Source organism: Anastrepha obliqua, chromosome 4 (assembly GCF_027943255.1).
Source record: "Anastrepha obliqua isolate idAnaObli1 chromosome 4, idAnaObli1_1.0, whole genome shotgun sequence".
In the NCBI taxonomy this organism is placed as follows: domain Eukaryota; kingdom Metazoa; phylum Arthropoda; class Insecta; order Diptera; family Tephritidae; genus Anastrepha; species Anastrepha obliqua.
In genome coordinates this window covers 125907352-125933114 of record NC_072895.1, presented here as the reverse complement: position 1 = coordinate 125933114, position 25763 = coordinate 125907352, and the positions used below count along the sequence as shown (strand labels likewise).

Here is a 25763-nt window from a genome sequence, read left to right as displayed (position 1 = left end):
TACAAATCTTTTACATGTTAGGGGTTTTATTTGATTGATATTAAGTTTGTTTAGTAATACAATATTGATTTTTATTCGATTTTAGTGAACGAATGTGTCGCGAACTCACATTTTACACTTTCAAATATTTTCAAACTGTATATGTATGTGCGTACATACATATTCGCACCTAATATAGAAAGGTCCTAACTCATATTTTTGTTACTTTACAGGAAAAGGAAAAAGTGAACGGAAGATTTTTGCATTGCTTGTGTTACCGTTAATTTCCATAGTAATACAATAATTTTCTTAGTAAATTAAAATCCGTTAAAAGGTCGATTTGGTAAAAATTTGAGTTAGGGCTAAATACCAAAACCAAAGTATTAACAGATATCAAAGTTACATGCCAAGAAGATAAAATAAGTAGTTTTAAAAAGGCAAGTAAGAAATTTGCATAATTTGCCATTTGTGCTTATAATTCTGAAAGTGGTCAAGTCGTTTATTTCTTATATAGTGGAACGAAACCAATACACCCAAATATAATATTATTGGTCCTCTTCTATTAAGTGAAAGATGCAAAAAATAAAATTCAGTATCAGCAAAATATGTTTAATAGAACATACGTAAGACGATTTTTTTAAAAACCTTATCCATTGAATTTACTCTTCTTGTCGTCGAACCTTGGTGGAAATAATTATGGTAGTTTAGAAAGGTTTTGTCTTTATTGGTGTTGGCTGATTGATATTTTTTTTTTTTTTAACTTTTTATTTGTTTATTGAATCTGCCTTTTCAAAGGCCTCACAATAAGTATTCAAATCTTAGAACTAGAAAGAAAAATTTTATTTTATCTCATTTTCTACAATAAATATTTATCAAATGGCCCTCTACTCATCGGAGTGGTAGGTCATTTCTTCGAAGCCTGGTCGTATGTTGCGTACTCAGGAGTTGACGTGCGAACGGGTTCGGGTGATCTTGCAATTTCAACTGATAGTTTTCACGAACTTTTTTGAATACTTCCTTCACCATCGGTACATCTAGGTCCCTATGGATGTTGTCGTTTCTTATATACCACGGCGCACCAGTTATGGTTCTTAAAATTTTCGACTGTGCTCTCTGTATAAGATCGATACTGGAACTGCTGGCCGTTCCCCACAATTGGATTCCATAAGTCCAAATTGGTTTCAAAATTGCCTTGTACAAGAGGACTTTACAGTCAAGGCTCAATCTTGATTGCTCATTAATTAGCCAGTGAAGGTTTGAAGCTTTGATTCTCATACTAAGTCGCTTTGCCTCGATGTGGCGTCTCCATGTTAAACGCCTATCTAGGTGAACGCCAAGGTATGTGACGTGATCAGACTGTGGTATGCGTACATTGTTAAGGGTAACCGAGGGACAGTCTCCTCTTCTAAGCGAAAATGTGACATGTTTACTTTTTATTTCGTTCACTTTTATTCTCCATTTTTTCAGCCACTTTTCTAAAAGTCTGAGATATTTATTTAGCTCTCTAGATGCCAGAGACGGATCATTTTGAGAACTAAGCACAGCGGTGTCGTCAGCGAATGTAGATATAGTCAAACTATCGCACTCGGGCAGATCAGAAGTATAAATTAAATACAAAATTGGGCCTAGTACACTGCCTTGAGGGACACCAGCTTCAATTTCATATTCATGAGTCACATAATCGTTGCATTTTACTCTGAATTGTCTGTTTGTTAAGTACGATTCCAGAACTTTGTGTGTAATAGGTGGCAAACAGCGTTTTATTTTATGTATGAGACCCTCATGCTAAACTTTGTCAAATGCCTGTGCCACATCTATAAAAATTGCTGAACAGTATTTTTTATGATCAAAACATTTTCTTATTTCCGCAGTTAACCGATTTACTTGCTCGATTGTCCCATGTTGTTCTCGAAAACCAAACTGATGTGGAGGGATTATATTACGTTCGTTTAAAAACGGCATCATTTTGTTTCTCAAAACTTTTTCAAATAATTTTGACAAACACGGCAACAAACTGATTGGTCGATAGGACGATGGCACATTTAAGTCTTTGCCCGGCTTAGGAATCATTATTATTAAAGACGTTTTCCAGCTCTTTGGAAAAATGCCTACCTCGATGATTGCATTAAATATTACAGACAGCACAATTATAGCGACTTGCGGTAGATTTTTTATCATTAATGGTGTTATTGCGTCATAACCTGGCGCCTTTTTCACCTTAAGATTCTTGTTAATAACTGCCTGAATATCTTCAGGAGCTATGTTGATTGGTTCTGAGTTTAACGATGCGTTGCCACTACTTTCTTCTAGTATTTGTTCATTTGCAGAAGAATTTGGTTGGAAAACATTACTCAGATGATCGGCGAATATCGACGCTTTATCTTCAGCGCTACGAGCCCATGTACCGTCAGGTTTTCTTAGGGGGCTTTGTACTTCTACTGGCGTCTTAATGGTCTTAGCTGCTTTCCATATAGAAAAATTTGTGTGCTTTGTATTGGATAAGCTCTCAATATAGTTTTTGTTTTTACGATCTTCGTCCAAGTGAAGTGCACTTCGCAGTTTTCTATTTGCAGCAGACAGCCTTTGCTTAGCACCAGGGGATCTGTTTTGTTGCCATTCTCTTCTTAACCTTCTTTTTTCCAGTAGTAGTCCTTCAATTTCAGAGTTGGAGACATTTGTGGCAAATTTTGGACTTAATTGGTATTTAGAGTGCTCTAAAGCTGATGTCATCACAAACGTGAAGTCATCAACAGATTTTTCAATTTCAGCCTCGCTATGAACTACAGGATTTGTGTTAATGTGGCTGCTAATAAATTTTTTGTACTTCAACCAGTTTGTTTTATATTTAGAGTCAGTTGCAGAGCCAGGTATATTAGCGTAATAGGTTAATATTACTGGGGAATGATCTGATGATAAATCATACGACGTTTCTGTAGTGACTGAGTTTCGATTTATATTTCTCGATATAGCAAAATCTATGAGGTCAGGAACTTTTTTAGGATCAGAGGGCCAATAGGTGGGATGTCCAGGAGATATGACATCCAATTCGTTTTTTCGATCAACTAAAGTCTTATATAGCTGCCTACCTTTGGGATTCACTAATCGAGAGCCCCAATACGTGTGTTTTGCATTATAGTCTCCACAAGCTAGAAAACGTTTCCCCAATCTGCTAAAATATTCCTCAAACTGCTCTTTTGTAACAGCAAATCTTGGTGGACAATAAACTGAGCTAATTGTTAAATCACCATATCCGACCTCAAGGTGAATGGATATTGCCTGCAGATAGTCTTTTGCAAATGCATCTAAAACGTAGTGTCGTATTCTATTCTTTATTAGGATGCCTGTACCGCCATGTGCTTTACCATCGGGGTGATTTGTAAAATGGAACATATATCCAGCAATATTAAAATTATATCTATTTGTGAGATGAGTCTCAGATATCAACATTATGTCAATACAATTTTTTTGTAAAAAATGGCAAACTTCTATTTTATTCTGGTTTAACCCATTTGCGTTCCAAAAAGCCATTTTTAAATAACTCATTTCTTTGCCAATAGTATTTGGAGCATTTGGTTCTGCGTTCTCACAAGCTCTTGAAGAGTATTTTGCATGGAAGACATAATGCTGGTAATATTCTGGTTAAAAGCGTTCATATTTTGGGTAAGTGTATACATTATACCCTCCAAACCTCCAAAATTCTGGGGAGCACTAGCTTGTTGGGTACCTGATTTTACAATGTTGGCATATGAGATGGCTCCTGACTGGAGTGGAATTTCTTGATTTTGTTGTTGAATTTTTCCTCCGATACCAGAAACTGTAACGCTTGTAGGTCTGGTAGTTGTTGCTACTTCTGTGTTTCTAAATTCAACAATTTCTCCTCTCGCTTGCTGCTTTCTCTCGTTTAACCTTTTCAACAAGTCTTTATAAACGGGGCACCCTCGATAGTTTGCAGAGTGATCACCACCGCAGTTTCCGCATTTTCTACTTAGGCCTTCTTTAGCTGCAGTGCATTCGTTAGAACCATGCTGATCACCACATGCAACACACACTACAGGTAGTGTACAGTAATTCTTTGTATGGCCAAATTCTTGGCAATTTCCGCACTGTACAGGCCCATTACGCTTGAGGGGCTCTTCCACGTGTATTCTTCGATTCAATAAATATCTCAAGGAATAAATGGGATGCGTTTCATTCCCTTTCAACTTCCTTGTGTCAGGCTCCAACTCAACCTTGAACATTGGTTGTGGAATTTTATTTTTGTTAAAAATGTTAACGACGCTCTTGGTTTTATACCCGAGCTCTTCCAGGGCCTCTTTGATTTCTTTGGAGTCCACAGTGTGCTCAATACCTTTAAAAACAACTGAAAGTCCCTTGCTACTTTTCAGTTGGTAAGTATAAAAATTTTTATTGCTTTCCTCCAAAAGTTTCGAAATTTTCCTATAGTCAACCTCGTTGTATATGACTATTTTAGTTTCATGGATATGACCTTTTCTTATCGAAACAATGTGGAAATTATTTTTCCCAACTGTATCAATAATTTTTTTCACCAAGTTATTAGAACTATGTTCACGAAGGAATAAATGATTGATATAAAAACATAATTGGCTATTTTTATCTTAAATCATTTCCATAAATAACAATAAACAACTTTCGCATTCTGTTGAATAAACAAGCTGTGAACATCATGGTTCACTTTCAAAATAAGCAGATTTACATACATACATATATTGCTTGTAACCCTGTGTACAATTTAAAAAATAATTTGAAGCCTCTTCTGTCCCTATTCTTTTACATAATGGCTTCTAAAATGTTGTAGTTTAACGCAATTATAGTTTAAAAAATAATTTAATTTTGCAAAAAAAAAAAATGATTACTCTATTTCTACCTGCCTGCGTAAGTACATAAATTTACATACATATCAGATAAGAAAAATATAAGTTAAAACGTGGCACCATTTACTTTTTTATTATTGGTGTGCAATTGTACTACCCAAGTTATAGATAATATGACAAGCTTAAAAGGACTACAACTGCGAGCAAATGTACATGCATGTGCATGAGAGCAAGCTTGAAGGACAGCAACACAAGCACAGGAAAAGTCAAACAGTTTAACAAACTGATTTCGTTTATCGTGCTTTCTTATACATAATAATCATAGCAAAGAGAATTTGTGAATTTTCGGGCACAGAAAATATTGGTTAATTTAATATTAAGCTTCTAGTTTCCCAAAATGTTCCAAACTTAAATTTTTTATAATTTAAAACATTTATTTGAATCTTATTTAAGGCAAATTTTCGAAAAAGGCCTACAAGTATTTGTGAGTGTGGCAATATAGTACATTGGGTAATAATTCCATTCCTTCTTTTCGAGTGTTCCATTGTATATTTGTAAATGAATTACCACCTAAATTTCGCGTTCAGTGCAAGTGTTGGCATATGATGGCATTAACAAAGCGGATTAAATGTTTTAAATATTTAGTTTACAGCTACGTCGTGCTCTTAATGGTACGTAAGATAAATGATATTCAGTTTTTTCTGAAATGGAAAAAGTGCTGAGCACTGGAAAATTCAAAGCCCAATGGGTACACACAGGGTACTCAAGGATAAAACGAACCATGTTTGTTTCTAACGTGTTTGTATAATGTATGTATATAAAGTGAAAATTTTACGCAAAAAATTTGGCCGTATATTCTGCAATATGAACATGTGTATAGGTATATACGCACATACATACATATGCATACTAACATATGTTTGAGCAGACATTGTACTTTTTAACTTTTAAAACACAAACACATAATTTTTATATAGCAGATAAGCATGTCGCAATTTTCAGGTAACTGGTGCTGCCCAAATTCTAGTAGGCACAATTTTGTTATGGGGTCATTCTGGATATTACGGTATTGTTCAAAATAAACTATGGGCGCCAGCCGCAATACTTTTGTGCTTGGGACCAATCACATTTCTCCTTTGTTGGATGGGATGTCAAGCCACAAACCAAAGGAAGCGATGTTTATTAGGAACGGTAAAAATAAAAAATAAAAATTAAGAAATAGAAAAATGCGTTACTACAACCATACATATGTATGTATGCAAATTGAAATTACTTTTACAATACTCGGAAACTCTCTCTTTTATTACATATTCATAGTTCATAGCGGCGCTGGTGACATGCATTTGCTTTCAATTCTTTATATGTGGATGGTCGTTAGCGATGCGCGAAAGCCTTCCGACTTCTGTAGAGATTTTTATAGATGATTCATTTGTTGAATTTCTTGACAAATTTTCTAGGACAAAGGTTGACAATTTGCATTTATGGAACCGTATGCAATCACAGGTAATATATGTACATATAAGACGTATAATAAATGTATGCGGTAAAACTGCAAGAATATTTATATTTTGTATATATCTGCCTACATATGTATGTATGTATGTATGCTTTCGACCAAATTATTTCCATTCTAAAAGCTTAGATAGTCTAGACATGTTTTAGCTGAACTTAACAAATCCGCAACGATTACTAACACGCTAACTTTCAGCATAATTTAAATTTAAAAATGTTATAATATATTATTATAAATATATTACATCTGTTTGACAGTGCGCCACCTATAATGCCACATCAAATAAATTCTTTTCAAAAATAATTTCTACAAACATTTTGAAGAATTATAAAATCGAAGATATGACAAAAGTATAAAACGACACTTAAGGATCTAAAACCTATAGTTTCTTAAGTTAAGTTAAGTTTTGACTAGCAGCTAACAAAGCTTTCCATTGTAAAAGGTTGAGCATAATATTAAGCTGAGTTAAGTTACTTAAATTAAGTCTAGACTAGCTGAGCTCTTTATAGCTTGAAAGACTTTTTATTCACCAATTTTTAGGATATTTTAAGGTACTACAATAAATTAAATCTGAAACGAAGCATTATACGAGTATATTAGCAAGAAAAAAATTCATTTATATCTAAATGTAAGATATTAAAATAATTTTCATAATTTCAGCTTAACAAACTTTTTGCGTTCATATGTAAAGAAATAATTAATACTCAATAACAATAGAATTTGAATTATTTTAACTAAATGCACATTGGCTATATTTGTATTGTTTTACATCTTCAGTGTATGATTATACTGCTGCCGTTTTCAGCAGTTTCTGAAAGTTTTCATACGCAACTTTCATGCCAGTTAAAATAGCTTTCTCGGATTTTTTCAAGTTGGAGCGTACATTCAAAAGCTGTTAACAACGGGGTTTCTTTCTATTATTGTATGCATTGCAAAGTTATATAAGTAATAGGCCTAACATTATTTTGGCGTAAATAGTTTTCAAAAGATTTTGGAGAAAATCAAACTATTAGTCAACACTAAAGCCTTTATGCTCTTGTTGAACTTAAGGAGGACAAGCATGATGCAAATATTTCAGAGGTATGGCCAAGATGAGATCGTTAACCGACTCTCAGTGAATTTGAAAGCACCAGCTGATAGGCTGAGTAACCGGGGTCATGACAACGGTTTGCTTACGAAAAAGCTGGATTGCGTTGTATCAACGCAGTCTTCACTTCGAGTGTGGGAAACCGTGTGAAATGAGTAGGACGAACTCTGTTGCCAAGTACCTGGTAACGTGGCACCAGAATTCCCCCGCTCAATTTCGTTTTACACCATAGCTGAAGGCCAAACCTGATAATCTAACATCCCACATTGTTTGCCACGCCAAGAGGCTTCTAGCCAAATATTATATCCCAGTGCTAAACTATTTGTCGGATCTCCAGTTGTACAACTTCTACCAGTTTTCTAAACTGAAATCTACAAATGAAAATCTACTTTGAAGTTGAGGACTTACAGGACTCTGCATATTTTTTAAGAAACTGTGAGGGGGAGTTTATATAATAAATAACGATTTCTCTTGTCTTTGCAGTTACAGTGCTGTGGAGTAGATGGGCCCCTGGATTATCGTCGCCTCTCCCTTCCGTGGTCTTGCTGCTCTCGACCAGAACATGCTTATGAGTCCGCATGTGACACTCATTATAAACGAGGTTGTTTATCCGTTGTATCTGAGCAAATTAGAAATCGGTTACTATTTACATCACTAGGCTCCGCAATCATAGCCATTGCACAGGTAAAAACTACACATATATGTATTTTTAGCAAGCTTTAAAACAGTAAACTTCCGTTTTCTTTTTCCCCCAATTTTTAGAGTTTGGGCCTGTTTTGTGCAGTTCATTTAGCAATTTTGTTTGGAAAAAGTGAAAATAATCATAATATTAACAATTTAAGCAAAAAACGTCAACAACAATTTCTTCCTTTATCGATTCAAGATAAACGACATGATATGCCCTCCCCTCTTAGTCTTTCACCTTCAGCTCCAGGTCATCGGATTATTAAAACTTCAAAGCCACCAACCATACCGAAATGACAGACAATTAGTTTTTAAAATGAACAAATAACTTAATTCTTTACATATTGTAAACTGAGATGGAATGTAGATAATTGTGACCCTCAATGTTTTTATTTAGTTTCAATATTTTTGGTACATTTAAAAGTAAGTACAAGATGGACACTCTATTTACACGTAGAAGAAATTAATTTTTTATATAATATATGCATCTAAATGGTTTTTATGTAAAAAAAAATTAACAACATTAAATGTATGTACATACTATATGTATATATTGTACACATATGAGAAAAAAAATTTGCTACAATCCAGGCAGTGGAGCAAACAGATTAAACCAATCTCTTCTCTGGAACATCGCAATGTTTGGTTTTAGATGCATTATTGTTATTGTTCTTTTTCTGTGGTCGCTTGTATACGGAATATCTTCAAAAACGTCACCAATATTTAACCCATGAACCAACTGTATAAGATCATTTAATACCGGCACGAAAATATTTATTTTTACATTTATTTTTTTTCACTTCTTCTAATTAATTTATCTTGAGTAGATCATTCATAGGCTACATTAAACAGAATTAAAATCTGGAGCTAAGTCCAATAATACATACAGATACACTTTAATTACAATTCAATGTGAAAGTATATCAACATTTGCTGAACTCTCTACGGGCCAACCCACTAACTTAAAAACTAAGCTTACGTAATATTAAAATCACTGGACTCGTCCGTTGTCGGAAACTCGGCCAATACCAATTCCCATTGTATTAAGTTATTTTTATTAAATTTCAATTTCAGTTTTATCTTTATCTATGTCTCTATTACTATCTTGTTATTTATCTTTATCTTTTTTACTTTATACTTATTATGGTGGCAGCATAAACATTCCCTGGGAAATGCCGCTGGAGTACAAGGATGTTAGCTTATATATGTAAATTTGTAGTTCCGTTAACATAGGACTGATGACGTGGGAACAGTCTTTATCTTTATTATTTCCTTATCTTCATATTCACCACCTATTAAGTATTTAATATTACCTTCACCTTTGACTGTATTCCTACGTATATTATCTTTTCTGTATCTGCTTATTCACCATTACCTTCATGTTTGTATTAATCTTAATCTAAATCTTATTCGTAAGCCGCTGCAATATTTAGAGGGTCAAATCGGTATTTGGATTACTTTAATTTTTGAAAGTATTTTTTCGCTTTATATTAAATCAATTTGAAATTTGATTAATTTTCAACTTTTCTGACGTTTGGCACTTGAAATAGCTTAAAATAAGAAACGCATGATTTTTTTTCGATTTTTTATTTTATTGAAAGTACAGTCATTATTAGGGAACACTATTTCATTCAAATGACTTGTACGGCTCGCAGTGCCGCTGCGATGAATCTAATTGCTCAGCGCATTTTCAACTTTATAGAGATGTACTTGAGCGATGGCAAATAATATAATAATAACGACAAATAATCTAACGCAGTCAAATCGCTACTGCGCGATTGTACAAATATATACATATAATTGGCGCTACACTCCTTCTGAGTGTTTGGCCGAGCTCCTCCTCCTATTTGTGGCGTGTGTCTTGATGTTATTCCACAATTGGAGGGAACTACAGTTTTAAGCCAACTCCGAATGGCAGATATATTTTATGGGTAGATGGGGGAGGATCGGGTACTTTTTCCCCCGGGCCCGGAGTCCTCAGAGGGGCCCGGACTCGAGATAATACGTATTTATATGAATTAGACATTATTGGAAAGGGCCCGCATTTGCAATTTTCCCGCGGGGCCCCGATATGCTCTCTACGGCCCTGACTCCGAGTGGTAGCCACGCACCAACCCATTCGGCTACGGCGTGCGCGATTACCAATGCACATTATTGTACGGCTTATAAAGCGATTAGAACGTAATTTTCTTGCAGTTTCGGAAAGCCATTTACCATATTGCAAGTAAATTTTTAATATTTCCCAACCTTGTCGAGCGAAGTCGTCCCACTCATTTTGTAAGCCGCAGATGTTAACCCAGTTTTCTATCTTAATGACATTGTATTTTGTTGACACATTAAAAACAATCAGTAGTTCATTATGTTATTCTTTATACCTTACAATTATAGTTGGGCCGTAAAAGGACTGCAGAGAAAACATGTTTGGCTATTTATATAAATATACTATATATAGTGTATGCTGAAGTACACCTGCTCTTGAAAGGAAATTCTAAAAATGTACTCTACACTACTATGCAGATGACTTGAAGATACCAAAAATCATAGGCGGTGGAGTATATGGCCCCAGAACAAAGTTCTCTGTGCTGATAGGTAATTTTCCCAGCATCTGCGTCCAGAGATCAGACGGAAATCTCCGGAATGGGCGAATTGCTATTCTGAGCGGGAGTCTAACGACACTCAAAGCGTTTTCATCTTTTGAAGTTAAGTCCCCATTCGTTCTTGAGTGTACCGAGAAACTGGATTTGCTAGGAATGCATAATCGCATCTAGCTCATATGGGTCCCAGGTAATAGGAATATAATTGGGAACGATACTGAGTTTGTATGAGGCATTGTGATAAATAGAGAGAACAAAATACCGTGAGGTCGAATTGCAAACCTCATTTTCATTCATTCAGTCATTTATACATTTATTTATTAACTACTGTCTCTAACACAACAAAAAAAAATTAATGCTTTGTTAATGCAGTACTCTGAAAGAAGGTGTATTTCATGTCTTATATTCCGTATATCTGGGTTAATATAGGTATAATAAGGTAAATAGGTGAAATGGTGGAGCCAGCCAGAGCTGTTGATATAATGGAGAAGATTGATGGGATTTAGGCTGGCACCCAGTGACCTTAGTCGTCTAGCTGCCATACCCGGACATTTACAGTCTCCTTCTCTGAAAGGTCCCTACAGCTTCTGCAATGAAAGTAGCTTTCCGCGTGTGTGCCGACCGTCCAGTGACCGGTAAACACAGCTACGAATTTGGAAATTGAATGGCGAGGAGCCCAAAGGACTTTCTGAGTCCTTCGTGTATTGTACTGGGGCCAAAGGGATTTCGAAATAGCACATGAATAAAGTTTGCTCAATTTTTTCTACGCTTGCCTGAGAAATAATTTGTGCAGTTCCCCTTTAACAACTGTCAGGGGGATGCCGACGACTGGGTAGGAGGTCTCTGAGGCCTTCCGGGCAAAGTCATCAGCAATCTCATCTCCCTCTATGTTCCTATGTCCTGGAACCCAGATCAGAGAAATGTTACCAGAACACCCAAGAGATTTGATCCCCTCTTTACAGGAGTTTACTAGTTACTTTCTACACCATAGCGTCGTCAGGGTCTTGATCGCGGCTTGAAAAGCGGAGAAAATGTTAATATCTCCCTCGCTACCCCGTTCCCTAAGCATTTTGCATGCCTGCAGGATTGCAAACACTTCTGCTTGAAAAACACTAGCAGTATTCGGAAGTTTAAAGGAGATAGATAAATTGGCTGATTTAGAGAAAACTCCTGCTCCGATTCCCGATTCCATCTTGGAACCGTCAGTGAAGACACAGGTGCAGATTTTCCCCTCGATCCTATCCTGCCGATTTGGAAAGATTGACCTAACACGACCCTCAAACTTTAGTTTGCGGATAGAGAGATCTGTTCAAAGTTCGGAGAGATACGGTGTTAACTGCCGAAAAATGCTATAATGTCCCTTGAGAGATTGCCTCCAGATGCCAACCTCCTTTAACCTGATTGCATTTTGAGCTGCGATGGAAATAACGTAAAAGTCGATGAGTAGTAACGACAGTCAGGGTAGCACTGGGGAAGTTTTACATGCTCCGATGATGCCAATGCATGCAGTCCTTTGCACCCTCCCCGGTTCGTGATATTTTAGCCCTTCTGAAGAGCTTCCCAGCAAACCAGGCATCCATACGTTAAAATTGGCAAAACCAACGCGTTGTACATTCACAGCACGACTTGTGGCTTGAGTCCCCACCCCTTACCGAACATAGATTTGCAGGAGTAGAAAGCAGTATGGCCTTCTTTACCCGATTTTCAATGTGCAACTTCTAATGGAGCTTGGAGTCAAGTATCAATTAAAGATACCTAACTTCCGATAAAAACGGGAAAACGTGATTGTGTAATTTGGGAAGTCGAAAGGGTGGAGTTTTATATTTTCTGGTAAATAGCACCAGCTTCATTTGTCAGAGTTGACTCGGAGGCCGCAAGTACAGCCAGTGACCTTTCCAAAATCTCAGTCATGACTGAGGAAAACGGTCCCGATACACGATATAATAAGGAACTGAGGTTTATTTATTAACTGATTCAATATAGAGTCTTTTATTTAACCAACGTCTTTTATTAAAGACGTGAAACTGGATTCTTGTGCAAAAAGAATTTCAATTCATAGGGCGAGAATTAAATTTTATTGAAGACGATATCTGTGTTCCTTTTGGCAATGATCGGGATCCGGATACAAATTTTGCACTTAACGCAACAACAACGAAGTTATCCCGAAAAAGATCTAGTTCAATTTAAGATTTGTTTTGTTCGTTTTATTTTTCGTCATTCTTTTGACAGCACATCCTTTTTTAATTGGTTGCACTGACAAGTGAATGTGTACATAAACATGAAGTTGTATTAAGTAAATTTGAAAAGTTTTTATTTCAAAGATGAATTTCATACTGAATGAAGTTTTTTGCAACAATTTTTAATATTACGTTTTTAGGCATAAACTATGCAGGAAAACTGAATTTTAACTTAAATTATTGATATGAATATATTTGGCGCTAACATCCTTGTTTAGCCAAGCTCCTTCTCTAATTTGTGGTATGCGTCTTGATGTTATTCCACAAATGGAGGGACCCACAGTTTTATGGTGCGCACACTTACCAATGTAAACGTATGTACGTCCGTATCAGCTAGCACAATGAAACTAATGACAGCCCATGTAAATTAATACTCACCACCGTTCTGTTCCGCAGTACCGTAGATCGTTGATTGTTGTTTCATCGTGTCAGCTGACACGGGCGTACGTTTACATTGGGGAGTGTTAGCACCATTAAGCCGACACCGAACGGCATATGGTTTTTTAACCCTCCGATGTTCATATGGGTCTGGCCAGACCCATTCGATCTTTAAATGTATGTAGATCTTTTATTTTGAATATCTGAGGCTTCTTAGTCCATGACTTCCTAAAATGTAGTGTGCTAAACACAATGAAGTAGCAAAATTAAGATTTTTGCTATATTTGTTGTAAAAATAATAATTTTAAACTAATTTCGTTAATTAAGCTCACATGGGTCTGTGCAGACCCATATAAGCTTCTCATGTAAATTGGTTAACCGTCAGGTGTAAACAACTAAACTGTTAGCGGAGGCAGCGGCAGAGATAATTTTTTAGTTGACATTTGAAAATTAAAGTGAACACGGAAGTGTTTTTTTAAATAAAATGGAACAAGTAAATATGGATGAAGTTGTTTGCTTCGTAAGCTAAGTGTAGCAAATGTGAGTCCGGAAGAACGTCAGCGACTTCAGGCACAAATTGAAGAAATTATGGGACAGGACTCCGATCCATTTGAAACAAGTGGCGACGTAGAAGATGATGATTATTTTCCAGATGAAGATAACTTCGGTGAAGCATCAGATATAGAACAAGAAATCGAGTTAGAGGCTGTTCTGTATGAAAACCATGATGATATTGAGGATTTGTATAGAGAAGCTATCGCCCTTCAGGCTTCAACCACAATGGAATCATGCAGCACATTTATTACCCAGGGCCTTATATACAGGTCGAAAGATGGTAAGATGTAGAATTCAAATCCTCCACCACCTGGAAGGCCTCGTTGTCACAATGTTACAACTTTTACTCGTAAAGGGCCACTACGAGGAGCGTCACCGAGTCATAAAGCTCTTTTCAAGCTATTGCTGTCTCCTGAAATCGTAAGTATCATTGTGTGGGAAACCAACAGAAAAACCGTTGAAGCGTTTCCTCTATGGAATGAAAAGCATCCCAGTAATAAACAGCGTTCTTGGGTAATGACTAACGAAGACGAAATGTATGCTTTTTTTAGAATGCTACTTATTGCTGGTGTATTCCACTCGAATTCTCAGCCAGCGAAAGAATTGTGGGCCAGTTACAATATGCCAATTTATAAGGCCACTATGTCATTGAATCGGTTCAAGAGCTTAACTACTTTCATCCGTTTCGATACCAGTGGTGCTCGTGCTGAGAGGTTGAAGCGAAGCAAATCTGCTGCCCTGGACGATGTATGGCTCATGCTGATGGCCAATTTAGAGAAAGCATACACTCCGGATTGTCATGTAACCGTCGGTGAACAGTTATTTCCATATCGTGGGCGCACTCGATTCACCCAATATATTCCGAATAAGCCGGCAAAATATGGCATGAAAGTGTGGTGGATTTGTGACTCTGTTTCAAACTACCCTTTGAAAGGTATAATTTATACCGGAAAACCACCAAGTGGTCAGCGAGAAACGAATCAAGGTGAACGGGTCGTCATGAAATTAATGAAAATTATATGGACAGCGGTAGGACTATTTATGCTGACAATTTTTTTTCAACATACAACTTGGCAGAAATGTTCATGGATCGTAGAGTGGCTTTCGTCGGTACCATAAGAAAAAATAAGACCTTCATTCCGCATGAATTGCTTAACCGAAGCGTGATGTTAAAAGCACTTTATTTTGTTATCACAATATAATATCACTCTGTGCTCGTATGTATATGGCAAAGCCGATAAAGCCAGTAATTATGTTATCCACTGCCCATTATCGTCAAAGCACCGATCCATTGAAAGGATTCAAGCCAGATCAAATTTTGGACTACAATAAATTTAAAGCGGGGGTAGATACAATGGATCAAATGTTGACTGGCTATTCGTGCAAACGCTCGACAAACCATTGGCAGTGGCCATCATCTATGACGAGCTGAATCCGGCAAAGCAGAGTGATAAGAGGCGCTCATTTATCATTGAATTGGCACGGCAGCTAGTTATCCCACAAAAGACGAAACGGGCGCCTAACCCATTAGTATGGAGGTTTGCTCATATAAGACAAGCAATGAATCTTTTCAATATCAAGGTGAGTATGAATTATATACACAACTACATATATCTCCGCGTATAAAGATATGTGTATGCATGTATTCATATTTACTAATTTAAAATAAATTATTTCGCTACTTTTAGGTACCGGAATCTTGTCCATCGACATCAGATGCAGTACAGCAACAACCATATGCTCAAGTTGCTTCAACACGGTCATCGTGCTACCATTGTGCTGCTTCTTCTTCGAAAAAGCGACGTAAAACTCGTTATAACTGCAGCAAATGTAATCGTCCCATATGTCTTAATGAACATTCCATGCAACTATATAGTTGTAAACCCAATTGCTCTTCGTAATTAATACTAATCCGTTCAAATAAATAAATAAAATTATTTTTAAAACCGTATTTCTTACATTATTTGTATGGGTCTGGGCAGACCCTTATGATGCACTTACCGCATCATAAGGCACCGAACATCGGAGGGTTAACAAAAGAGGACCTTTTTCACGGCAGAAATATACTCGGAGGTTTACTATTATTCGGCTACGGCAGCCACCAATTTGAATATTTAGAACTTGATTTTCAGCTGAAATATCGTTTTCTGGAAAGTGTGTATTATTTACATATCCAGACAGCAAATGTTGTGTAGAATACGTCTAAATGTAATAACTTAACGATTGAGTCCAAGTCCGTAGTTTCCTTTAAATAAAATAATCGTCTGAATTTTGTTTTAATTATCTCGATGTATTTTGTATGAAAATTGTTGTGGAATAATGTGATAAATTGTTTGTGATTCTTATTCTGCGTATTGCCAAAACAGAAGTTTTATATCAGTGCAGCCATCTCTCATAAAAATTATCCGGTTCGTTACTGTAGGATTTGATTAAAATACTGAACTCGATAACCCAAGGAACACGCTTGATGTATTTGTTTGAATCATATGAGAGTCATAAGAGAGTGAACTGTCAAAACAGCCATTTGTCCGGTCAAATTTTTTAGTAAGGCCAGAATTTTCCAACAGTGCCGCAAATTTTAGAAAAAAAGAGTTGCATAAACAACAAATAAAAGTGGTATTTAAGGCAAGTTAAGGAACATTATTTGTATTGTAAACTCCAAGTTAATGAGTAGTGTCCAAGCTAAACACCAAAACAGCCCATAAACTTGTTTACGGCGTAACGTGAACATATTATTAGGAATGCTGTTACGATAACAATGTGATTGCTGATAATATAAAATGAATGAGACATATGAAAACAGTCACGAAGTATTTTTGGCGTATTCAGTTGAGTTAAGCCTCTATAGTAAAATATGGATGAACGATCTAGAAGATGCCTAAGAAGTACATTGAATTTAAAATATTCGCTTCTTCCTGTATTGTTCTCTATACCAAACACGTTTCTGTTCCACCATGTACCAGATCTTCGACATATCCGACGCTACCATAAAAACATTTAGTAGTGTATACATATTCCTAAGATTCGTAAGTCTACTAGAAAGATTTTGTGGGTGATTTACAATATTTAATTCAAAATACCACTTTAAATACAACTAAAAAAAAAACAATCTACAAATTATAATAAAGATATCCACTTCCATTTAGTACAACGTTACAAATCGTTGAACTTTGTTTTGGGTTGGACCGGTTTGAAATTGTTTACATTATGTATACTGCCTTTGTTTTAATAGTTAACATGTCACTTGTATTTTGCAGTTTATTGAATATTGCGCTGTTCTCTACGGAACATCATAATAGTTTGATTTAAGACTAAAAAATATAAAATAAAGGAGTGACATGATTTTGTGTGTATGTCCTACATAGGGTTTCCAACTTTAAATTTCCAACAAAAGTTGACAGATACTCGTGGAGTGAACATGTATGATCGTATACGGGCAAGTTATAGAAAAGATCTTCCTTTACTAAACAAAGTCCTTGCAATAAAAATAAATGTAGGTGTATTGAAAAGCCATAATTTCTTTTATTTATATTGCAATATATAAACAGCACAGATTAAAGAAATTTTCCTTAGTATTCTGTGAACAATTTTTTTATTTCTGTAAGGGTTTTATGCTTTGGTCGTTTTTTGTATAAAGGCATAAAATCCTTCATACATTGTTTGGAAAATGAGCGCCGGTTCTTCAACCTATATAAATGCGGTTCGTTATGACAGCTGAGAACCGGCTGTCGTTAGACCATTTTTATACTTTTGTGTGTTATCTATATTTAATTAATTTTTATATATTTTTTAGTTCTTGTTGACCATACAATGATGGGCGAAAAGGATCAGGATATAAAAAGCCCAATGAAACGAGTGGGGTCCACAAGAAAAATCGTTATGTTCAGCAGTAAGTTATATGTCTACATAAGAATCTGTACATTTTAAATGATTTAATTATAAAGCTACCAATTAAAAATTATCATTGGGGAAATTTCCCATATTGCCGATAGTCAAAGGAGTGGTGGGCAGAGGGTAAGGGGTGTGGCATCTTCCAACCCGATTTTTAGATTAGGTAAGAGCTGCCATTTCCTAGATTCCTTAAGTCCTTCGGGGCTTCCTGGAAATTGTTTCCCAATATTTACTTACGTTTTAGCTTGTTTTCAATAAATGAAGGCACTAAATTAAAAAAAACATGAAGCATATGAAATTTATCTAGAGCTCAATGGCGCTGCGGAACGTATACGTTACGATGTCCGACTATTGCGACGAGCAATTAATGGTGCATTAGAAAATTTTCTTAAAAATTATTCCAGCAGCGTTATATAAAATGACGGCATTCGGTCGCTCTTCAAAAAAAAAAAATTCTCATCTTGGACTGGTATCCAGCTACGCTGTTCCCAGTATTTTTAGGTATTCGGCCACGCTTCAAATATATGTATAGTCCTCATCAGTCTAACTCCAGCTACACTGACCGCAATATTTTTGTCCATAATTTCATTTCGTGTAGAGGGACTTCAGACGCGCTTCAAAAAAGAATATCACATCCATTCCGACACTTATATGTAAAATTAAAAAAATAAGCAATTTTTTATTAGCTGCAGTGACAATTTCTGCCTTATAGGAAATTTGTTTTTGCGGAAGCTTATTTCAGTTCAGGCTACCAGAAAATATTAAAAAAAAACTTTTTAACGATATTCGCATTGTTATCTTGTCCAATCCTGTCCACTGCCCAGACAGTGGCATCGATCTAACTAGGTTTCGAACAGGAATTGTACTAATAATCTACCTTAAAATGTAGTTTTAATGCAATAATATGAAGAAATCTATCATCTCATTAAAGAAACATAATAGAGATCCATATCATCCAAGACACTCGGCTACCTAGTCGTCGTATGTTAGATAAATAAATAATCATGAATCAGAAAACTATTTGAGGTGGTTTCATCTTATTTAATTGATATATATATATATATATATATATTATTCCGGGTCGATTTGTGGGGAGGCAAAAAAATCGCCCATTGCTCTGTGAAAATCATATTCTAGGGATCAAAATAAGAAACTTTGCCGAAGGAACCATACCTATAAAACGAATTCTGATGTCCCCCAATTCGGGTCGAACTTTCTAGTTTCTTTTCTATAACTCACTCAAATTAATTTTTTCATTTACATATGTTCTGACTAAATAAATTTCTTAAGAGAAAAAATAGATATTATTATAAATAAATAATAAATATTATTATAAATAAATAAAAATAATGATTTTTTCATGTAAAGGCCAAAAATGGTGATATTTTGAAATTGTTTGTTTGTTTCTTTTAGTATTATCAATATGAAAGAAAAACATCTTTAAAATTATGTTCAAAGTAATTTGTTTATTTGTTGCACAAATTCTCTTTAGCAATAATGTTTAGCAAATGCAATTGAATTAGTACAACTAAGTAAAGTTCATTCTTTTAAGATATTCGTCAACAGCTTAATGAACAGCTTCGATGCCTTGATATCAGAGTTGAGTCTCAAGTTGGATTAATTCAAGAAATACAGGATTTCTTCCGGCGTCGTGGCGAGTTAGAGCTTGACTACAGTAAAAGTCTGGAAAAGTTTGCTCGAGGATTACTTTTAAAGCACAAGGAACAGAAGCAAAAGTAATTTTATATTGTTTAAATGTGGAAGAAAAATATATAAAAAAATGCCAACTTAAATAAAAAAAAAAAAAAAAAAAAAAAACTTATTTCTGGCTATTTGACAAAATACATTAAACATGTAAAAAACTGGCATTTTTTTATTGTATCTCAATGCGTTCTCATATTTCTTGTAAACAGAAACGTTTATTTTATGACGTCATATTATGAATAACGCAATTGATCAAAATCTAAAAGATAAACATTTTACAAGTATTACTAATTTTTTAGCCACCTGGATTACATAAAATGCAATTACATCAACGTATCAGAACGTATTGCAATATGTTATATGATTCTCGTACCTATCATTTTTGACATAAACGTGGAATTTAAAAAAAATCCACACATCCTGAATATTTTACTGCTTTCCAATTTTAGGAGAGATCACTGGCCAATATTTTCAACCTTTGCATGCTGGCAACATTTAGTAAAAGAAACCCAATCACTGTCAAAAGATCATGCCATATTAGCGGATTTGTATTCCATAAGTATTGTTGCTAGCTTACAGACGACCATTGAAGACGTTCAGCGGATATATAAAAAGGTAAACTGAATGATAAAGCACAAATAAGTCTACAATACGTACATATGAGTACGTCGATATGCATTTAATATGAACTTTTACTTTTACACCTTAATTTGTAGTGCAAGTTGATAGGATATGAAATCCACGAAGATATACAACGTCTCCTACAGGAACTCCACATGACAATGAAAACGTATCAAAGATACGAGGTCAGAACATAAAACATTTATTTAATTCATAGAAATGAACAAACACTTGGAATAAAGTACAATATCGGAACATATTACTTTTTTTTATTGCAGAGTGAGTGTAAATCAGCAAAAATAAAATTGGTTACAGCAGAAGCACAACGGAAAAAGCTAGAACAAACAATTGCAAAAGAAAAGCTGGAACGTAACAAAAAATATAAACTTACTGAAAAAGAAATTATTAAGGTAAATATATTAACCATTAAAATTTAAGTAATAGAATAAAATATTGCTAATTACTCAATACAGAGAGATACAAAATATAAGGATGCAAGACTGAAAGCCCTAAAAGCAAAAACTGAGTACCAATTATGTCTCGAAGCCTCAAATACTACTATACATAAATATTTTGTAGAGGATTTGTGTGATTTAATAGATGTAAGTTACACCATTCAGCGATAATGCTTATGGAATGTTTTGTTAGAATGGATATTTGAATGCAGTATTATTTTTTAATCCGCTAGTGTATGGATCTCGGATTTGGATCAATGATTTCGAAGGCGATTCTAATGCATGTTTCAGCAGATCAGGAACGATCAAGGGCAATTCTTCAGCAAGCCGATAATCTCTCCCATTTAATACATTCTATAGATTGTCGTGCAGATAAGCAAAAGTTTTTAGAACACCATCATGCTGCGTTTATGATTCCTAAGCGTTTGGAACTACAATGCCAACAAGATCAGTCTGATAGCATTGAAATGGAAATAAAAAAAGAATTACATTTGGATATGGAACAACGATTAGAAACTCTAGGTCAAAGGTTGCGGGATCTTCGCATAGAATGTGACGAAGTTTGGAAGTCACTTGAGACAGCAGAGACAAAACTCTTAGAGCATTATAATAGCAAGGACAATGACACCAGCGACATCTTCACGGAAGGCAAACAATATTTACTTAAGCCACCTAATTGCAATATAACGCCTAAACTAAAAGCCGAAAAGCAGGACATTGAGGATTATTATATAACGGTAAGTTTTAACAATTAAATCAAGAACTGGTTAAGCAATATTATTTTCAGAAAATTCGCGAGTACATCACAGGAACATCGCGAATAGCTCGTTTAAGTGCAAAGGCAGAATTTTTACGAAACGTTTTAATCAAGGATAATTCATGTAATTTACCTTCTCATGCTAAAGGAATCGTATCCGTGCGCAAACGTATTGGGCGCGTTAATATTTCTGGCCAACCTAAATTATTTGGAGGTTCCTTGGAAGAATATTTGGAATTCACCGGCGAAGAAGTACCACTAGTAATGCGAAGCTGCATTCGTGTTATTAATCTATATGGTAACAAATTAATAAATACTTGGCCGACTAAATTCCCAAATTCTTGAAATATACTTTATAGGGTTGCATCATCAGGGAATATTTAGAGTTTCAGGTTCACAGGTCGAAATTTCAAATTTTCGTGAAGCATTCGAAAGAGGAGAAGATCCACTTGCCGATACAAATGATGCATCAGATATTAATTCAGTTGCTGGAGTTTTAAAGTTATACCTGCGAGAATTGAGAGAACCACTGTTTCCCATAGTATATTTCGAACATTTTGTGGCCATAGCAGGTATTTGTTGTTGTTAAGTTTCTTTGTATTATAGTATTTCGTAAACTATTAAATTTGTATAATTTTTAGGAATACACACAAAAGAGGATATCATAACAGCTATAAGAAATTTTCTAAGCAACCTTTCTCCCGCAGTTTTAGTTGTTATTCGTTATCTTTTCGCTTTTCTAAATCAGTAAGTTGTTCAAAAGATCGAAATTATAAGTTGTATATAATGTTCTATTCTTTTTTTTTCTTTTTTTTTATAGCTTGTCGGAATACGCAGATGAAAATATGATGGACGCATTTAATTTAGCTATCTGTTTTGGGCCAACACTCATGCCTGCGCCAGAGGATAAGGATCAAGTGCAGTACCAAAATCAGATAAACGAACTTATTAAATGTATGATACTGTATCACGATGATATTTTTCCACCAGATTTGGTAGGCTTGGAATATGAAAAATATATATCCCACGAACCCTTCATGGATATGTAAGATTTATATTTATACCCTATTTTCATAATGGCTTAGTAAATTGTTTAAATATTTAGTTTTGTTGGTGAATCTCCAGTTGATAATGTGACTGAAGACCTGGACTCAGAAATTTGCCCTTCCGAAGATGGTAAGATAACAAAGTAATGTGATCCGTGGATTTTTTGTAGCAGTTAATAATTTTTAAACGGTTTAAATTGAGTAATATAAATATTTTGTGCTTTGAATTACACTGGAAGTATTTACTGTTCGTACTCGTAAATTAAATTTTAGTTTATCTATAAAATTAGTGGCAGCTCTATATGATTTACTTGATTTCAAAACCACTCCCTACAACCTAAACTGACTTAGGCTAAGCATCTTAAAAGATGTTAAAATAATTTAAAGAAAATTTCGATAGCCCATTAATCAAAACCCTCGCCTATACGTTCATATATTGTTACTAACGCGCGCATTTTCCTTTAGAATCGGAAACCTTGGAAGCTACGGTTCAGTTCGATTTTAAAGCAAGGTCTAATCGTGAACTGTCAATTCGGAAAGGAGATACTGTGATCCTAAGAAAACAGGTGAGTTGTTTACTTACGTGGTTTAAAAAAATAAACAAATGAACAAACATTTTACAGGTATCTAATGACTGGTGGCACGGAGCGTTAAATGGAAGGGAAGGTTTGATACCTGACAAATATATATCACTCAGAATTAAGTATGCGTTTAAAACTTAGGGTATTGTGACCAAATTTAACATATTTAAAATTTGTTCGTATATAGAGGAGAAGATAGAGACAAAGCCTGTACAGAGCAATACACGTCTAGGAATATTAATACCGAAAACGAATCGGCTGTCGAAAGTCGAATAGATACCGCTAAGGAGGATTGTCATATATTCATTCAGTCTGATATTGAGCCAATTCCAAATAGTTTAAGAACCAACAACGAATTTTACGAAGACAATTCTCTAAATGCCTACGAAAATAATGCGGAGCTACAGATTGCACACAATTGTGACAATTTAGAGGTACTTGAAACGACGGTGTAAAATTTGTATAATTTAATTTGTTTTATTTATAAAATTGTACTTTAGTCGATTTAATGGTTTCAATTGAAAACAGAAGTGCTGTCGCTATCTAATGCTTATTACGTAAAATACTAGAAAATATAAGGGTAAAATACTAGAAAATATAAGGCCAATTTTTATACAACATTAGTGTTTAATTGAAAAAGTTTTACCGCAGCTGAATTTCCCTGCCTTAAAGACATGTATTATATGTATTGTATTATAAAAGAAGTCATATTTTCCACCCATACGTTTGCTAAAACTGTAACTAGTATAGTTCGTCAGTAATGCCTGTATCAGTTAGAAAACTGCATGTATTGGGTAATTAAAGGTTTTGTAATAGTTTTTTTTTCTTTTTCTAGCTAGTTTCAAAATATCAATAGTTGCAATTATAATTTATTTTTTGCAAAAGCAGTATTTCAAAAATATAAACAATTATATACCTTTCATGGAAATGAATGGTATTGTATATTATTTATATATCAAGTACCTGAGAAATATGCAACACCTGAGGGGAACGAAGTGAAGCAGCCTGTAGGCATAATCAAATGCATTATCATGAACTGAATTGTTTTAGACGTGTCCAGATACTTAGTGATGTATTTTTAGTAACATAATATCTATTTGAAGATGAACATTTATTGAAATAATTTAGCATTTCTTATCTCATCCAATTGCAAAGAAAAAAAAATATAGGTATATATAATATATCGTCTTGCTGTTGACTGAAATTTTAAAAGTTTTTATGAAATTTTGATTAAGATGAATTTGTTGTTTCTTGCACCCATTTTTTATTTTAATGATGTTTTCTAATACTGAAATGCATTTCTTAATAAATGTCAAGAAATGTGTGGGTTAATAAACAACAAAAATATCTCTAAAACCTTCAATCTTCAGAGATTTTATTATATTGTGTATATTCATCTATACATATAATAACTTTGAATTTTTTGAGCGAAAATAATTTGTAAATATCTTAGGAGACCTCATTTATAACAGCTTCTAAACAAGCCGTTTAAGTTGAAAACGCTTACTTTTCAATTTCATGAAAGGTATTTAGTCTTGTTTTACGGCACTGGCACATTAAAAATCTGGGTAAAGTATAAGTCGGCCAATGCCGACTAAACTATACGTTTTCTTTTGTTCATATATACTTATATATTGAATGAATTGCCCTTCTAATGTTTTTAGAATATACCGGCACAGGAATCCAAAATGCATATCAACAGCAGCGAAACAATGCTCAGGGACGCGGAAATAAATGATAACTCAGTTACTTGTAAAATGCACTCTGTAAATGATAGTGGGAACAATTCTCAATCTTCGGCAGAGTTGGAGTTGGAACATGTGAGTAAGGCTGAAGATACTACTGAGGAGGAGCTGAAAAACTTAAGTGAATTTCAAAAAAATAAATTCTTGTGGGAAGTAAGATCTCGGGGTACATCCAAGGAAGCATTTTACAATTTGCCATATGAAAAGAAACATATTGCCCCTGATCTAGTTATGGATTTACCAATCTCAAAAAATAAAACAATTTTTGAGTATGTTTCCCAAGTTGTAGATCTTGAGGTAATTATTTTAAGGATAAGTTTATATATTCATAGAATATGTAATTGAATTTAGTATATTTTACATATCGCTTTTTTGTTGGAAGAAAGTTTTAAATAAATATTCCGAAATGATCCCAACTCTTTTATGCTGTGTAAAAAATTGATGCCAGTATCGAGATTTGATAGTAAATTGAGAACTTTGAAGCAGTTTTTTCTCGAATTTTTGAGTTATTGCGTTCTTTCAACAAACGATATATAATATCTTTGGTAATTTTATTTGCTAATTGTTCAACTAAGTTTAGCTTCAAAATTATTTTTCACATTAATGTATATTCGTAGAGTGATCTATTTTTTACTTTTTAGGATACCGATGAGACAGCACACATGAAAGGAAATATGGCATCCTTTAAAAAGGCCGAACATCCGACATTTACGAAGAAAAATAATTGTAATGAAGATTCCAAAACAGCTAGTGTTTCTTCACCTGGATCAGTTAAAGAAGATCTACCATCTCAAAGAGATCTTTTTATTGTAGAAGGCAACAATTTGTACGCTAACGTTAATGTTTCTTCGACGTCAACAGGGGGATATATTTTAGAACGAGAATTAAAACAATACCAAATGGCGCACAAACAAAACGATTTAAAGAAAAATGAAACAACTGTGAATGAAAGTACGGTAGAAACAAATAAAAGTGACAATATAGAGTAAATATTGCTGTTAATGTATTCCTCAAGTACCCCATTATATTTTTTTAATTTCTATGTAATACATTGATATGAAGCAATTATCTCTTCTTAATAATAAAAGAAATCAATTTATCATG

The 25763-nt window shown here is 34.6% G+C and overlaps 2 protein-coding genes across 3 annotated transcripts; both read left to right on the top strand.

Annotated features, from left to right (window-relative positions):
• Positions 1–5376: 5376 nt before the first annotated feature.
• Positions 5377–8479, top strand: LOC129245918 (leukocyte surface antigen CD53). The gene is made up of 5 exons (XM_054884359.1): positions 5377–5482; positions 5814–6002; positions 6129–6314; positions 7895–8095; positions 8174–8479. The coding sequence occupies exons 1-5, from the start codon at positions 5414–5416 to the stop codon at positions 8390–8392; spliced, it is 864 nt and encodes a 287-aa protein (XP_054740334.1). The 5' UTR covers positions 5377–5413; the 3' UTR covers positions 8393–8479.
• Positions 8480–16819: 8340 nt separating this feature from the next.
• Positions 16820–25763, top strand: LOC129244739 (SLIT-ROBO Rho GTPase-activating protein 1-like). 2 transcript variants are annotated; one of them, XM_054882547.1, is made up of 18 exons: positions 16820–16885; positions 17653–17748; positions 19303–19486; positions 19904–20069; positions 20171–20260; positions 20354–20485; positions 20549–20677; positions 20764–21267; positions 21318–21585; positions 21647–21859; positions 21929–22034; positions 22108–22332; positions 22393–22463; positions 22799–22899; positions 22957–23036; positions 23102–23348; positions 24579–24956; positions 25301–25763. In XM_054882547.1, exons 2-18 carry the CDS (start codon positions 17670–17672, stop codon positions 25646–25648), a joined length of 3321 nt encoding a protein of 1106 aa, XP_054738522.1. In that variant the 5' UTR covers positions 16820–16885; positions 17653–17669; the 3' UTR covers positions 25649–25763. The 2 variants fall into 2 exon arrangements, with proteins under 2 accessions (XP_054738522.1, XP_054738521.1); XM_054882546.1 differs by lacking the exon at positions 16820–16885 and adding an exon at positions 16980–17295.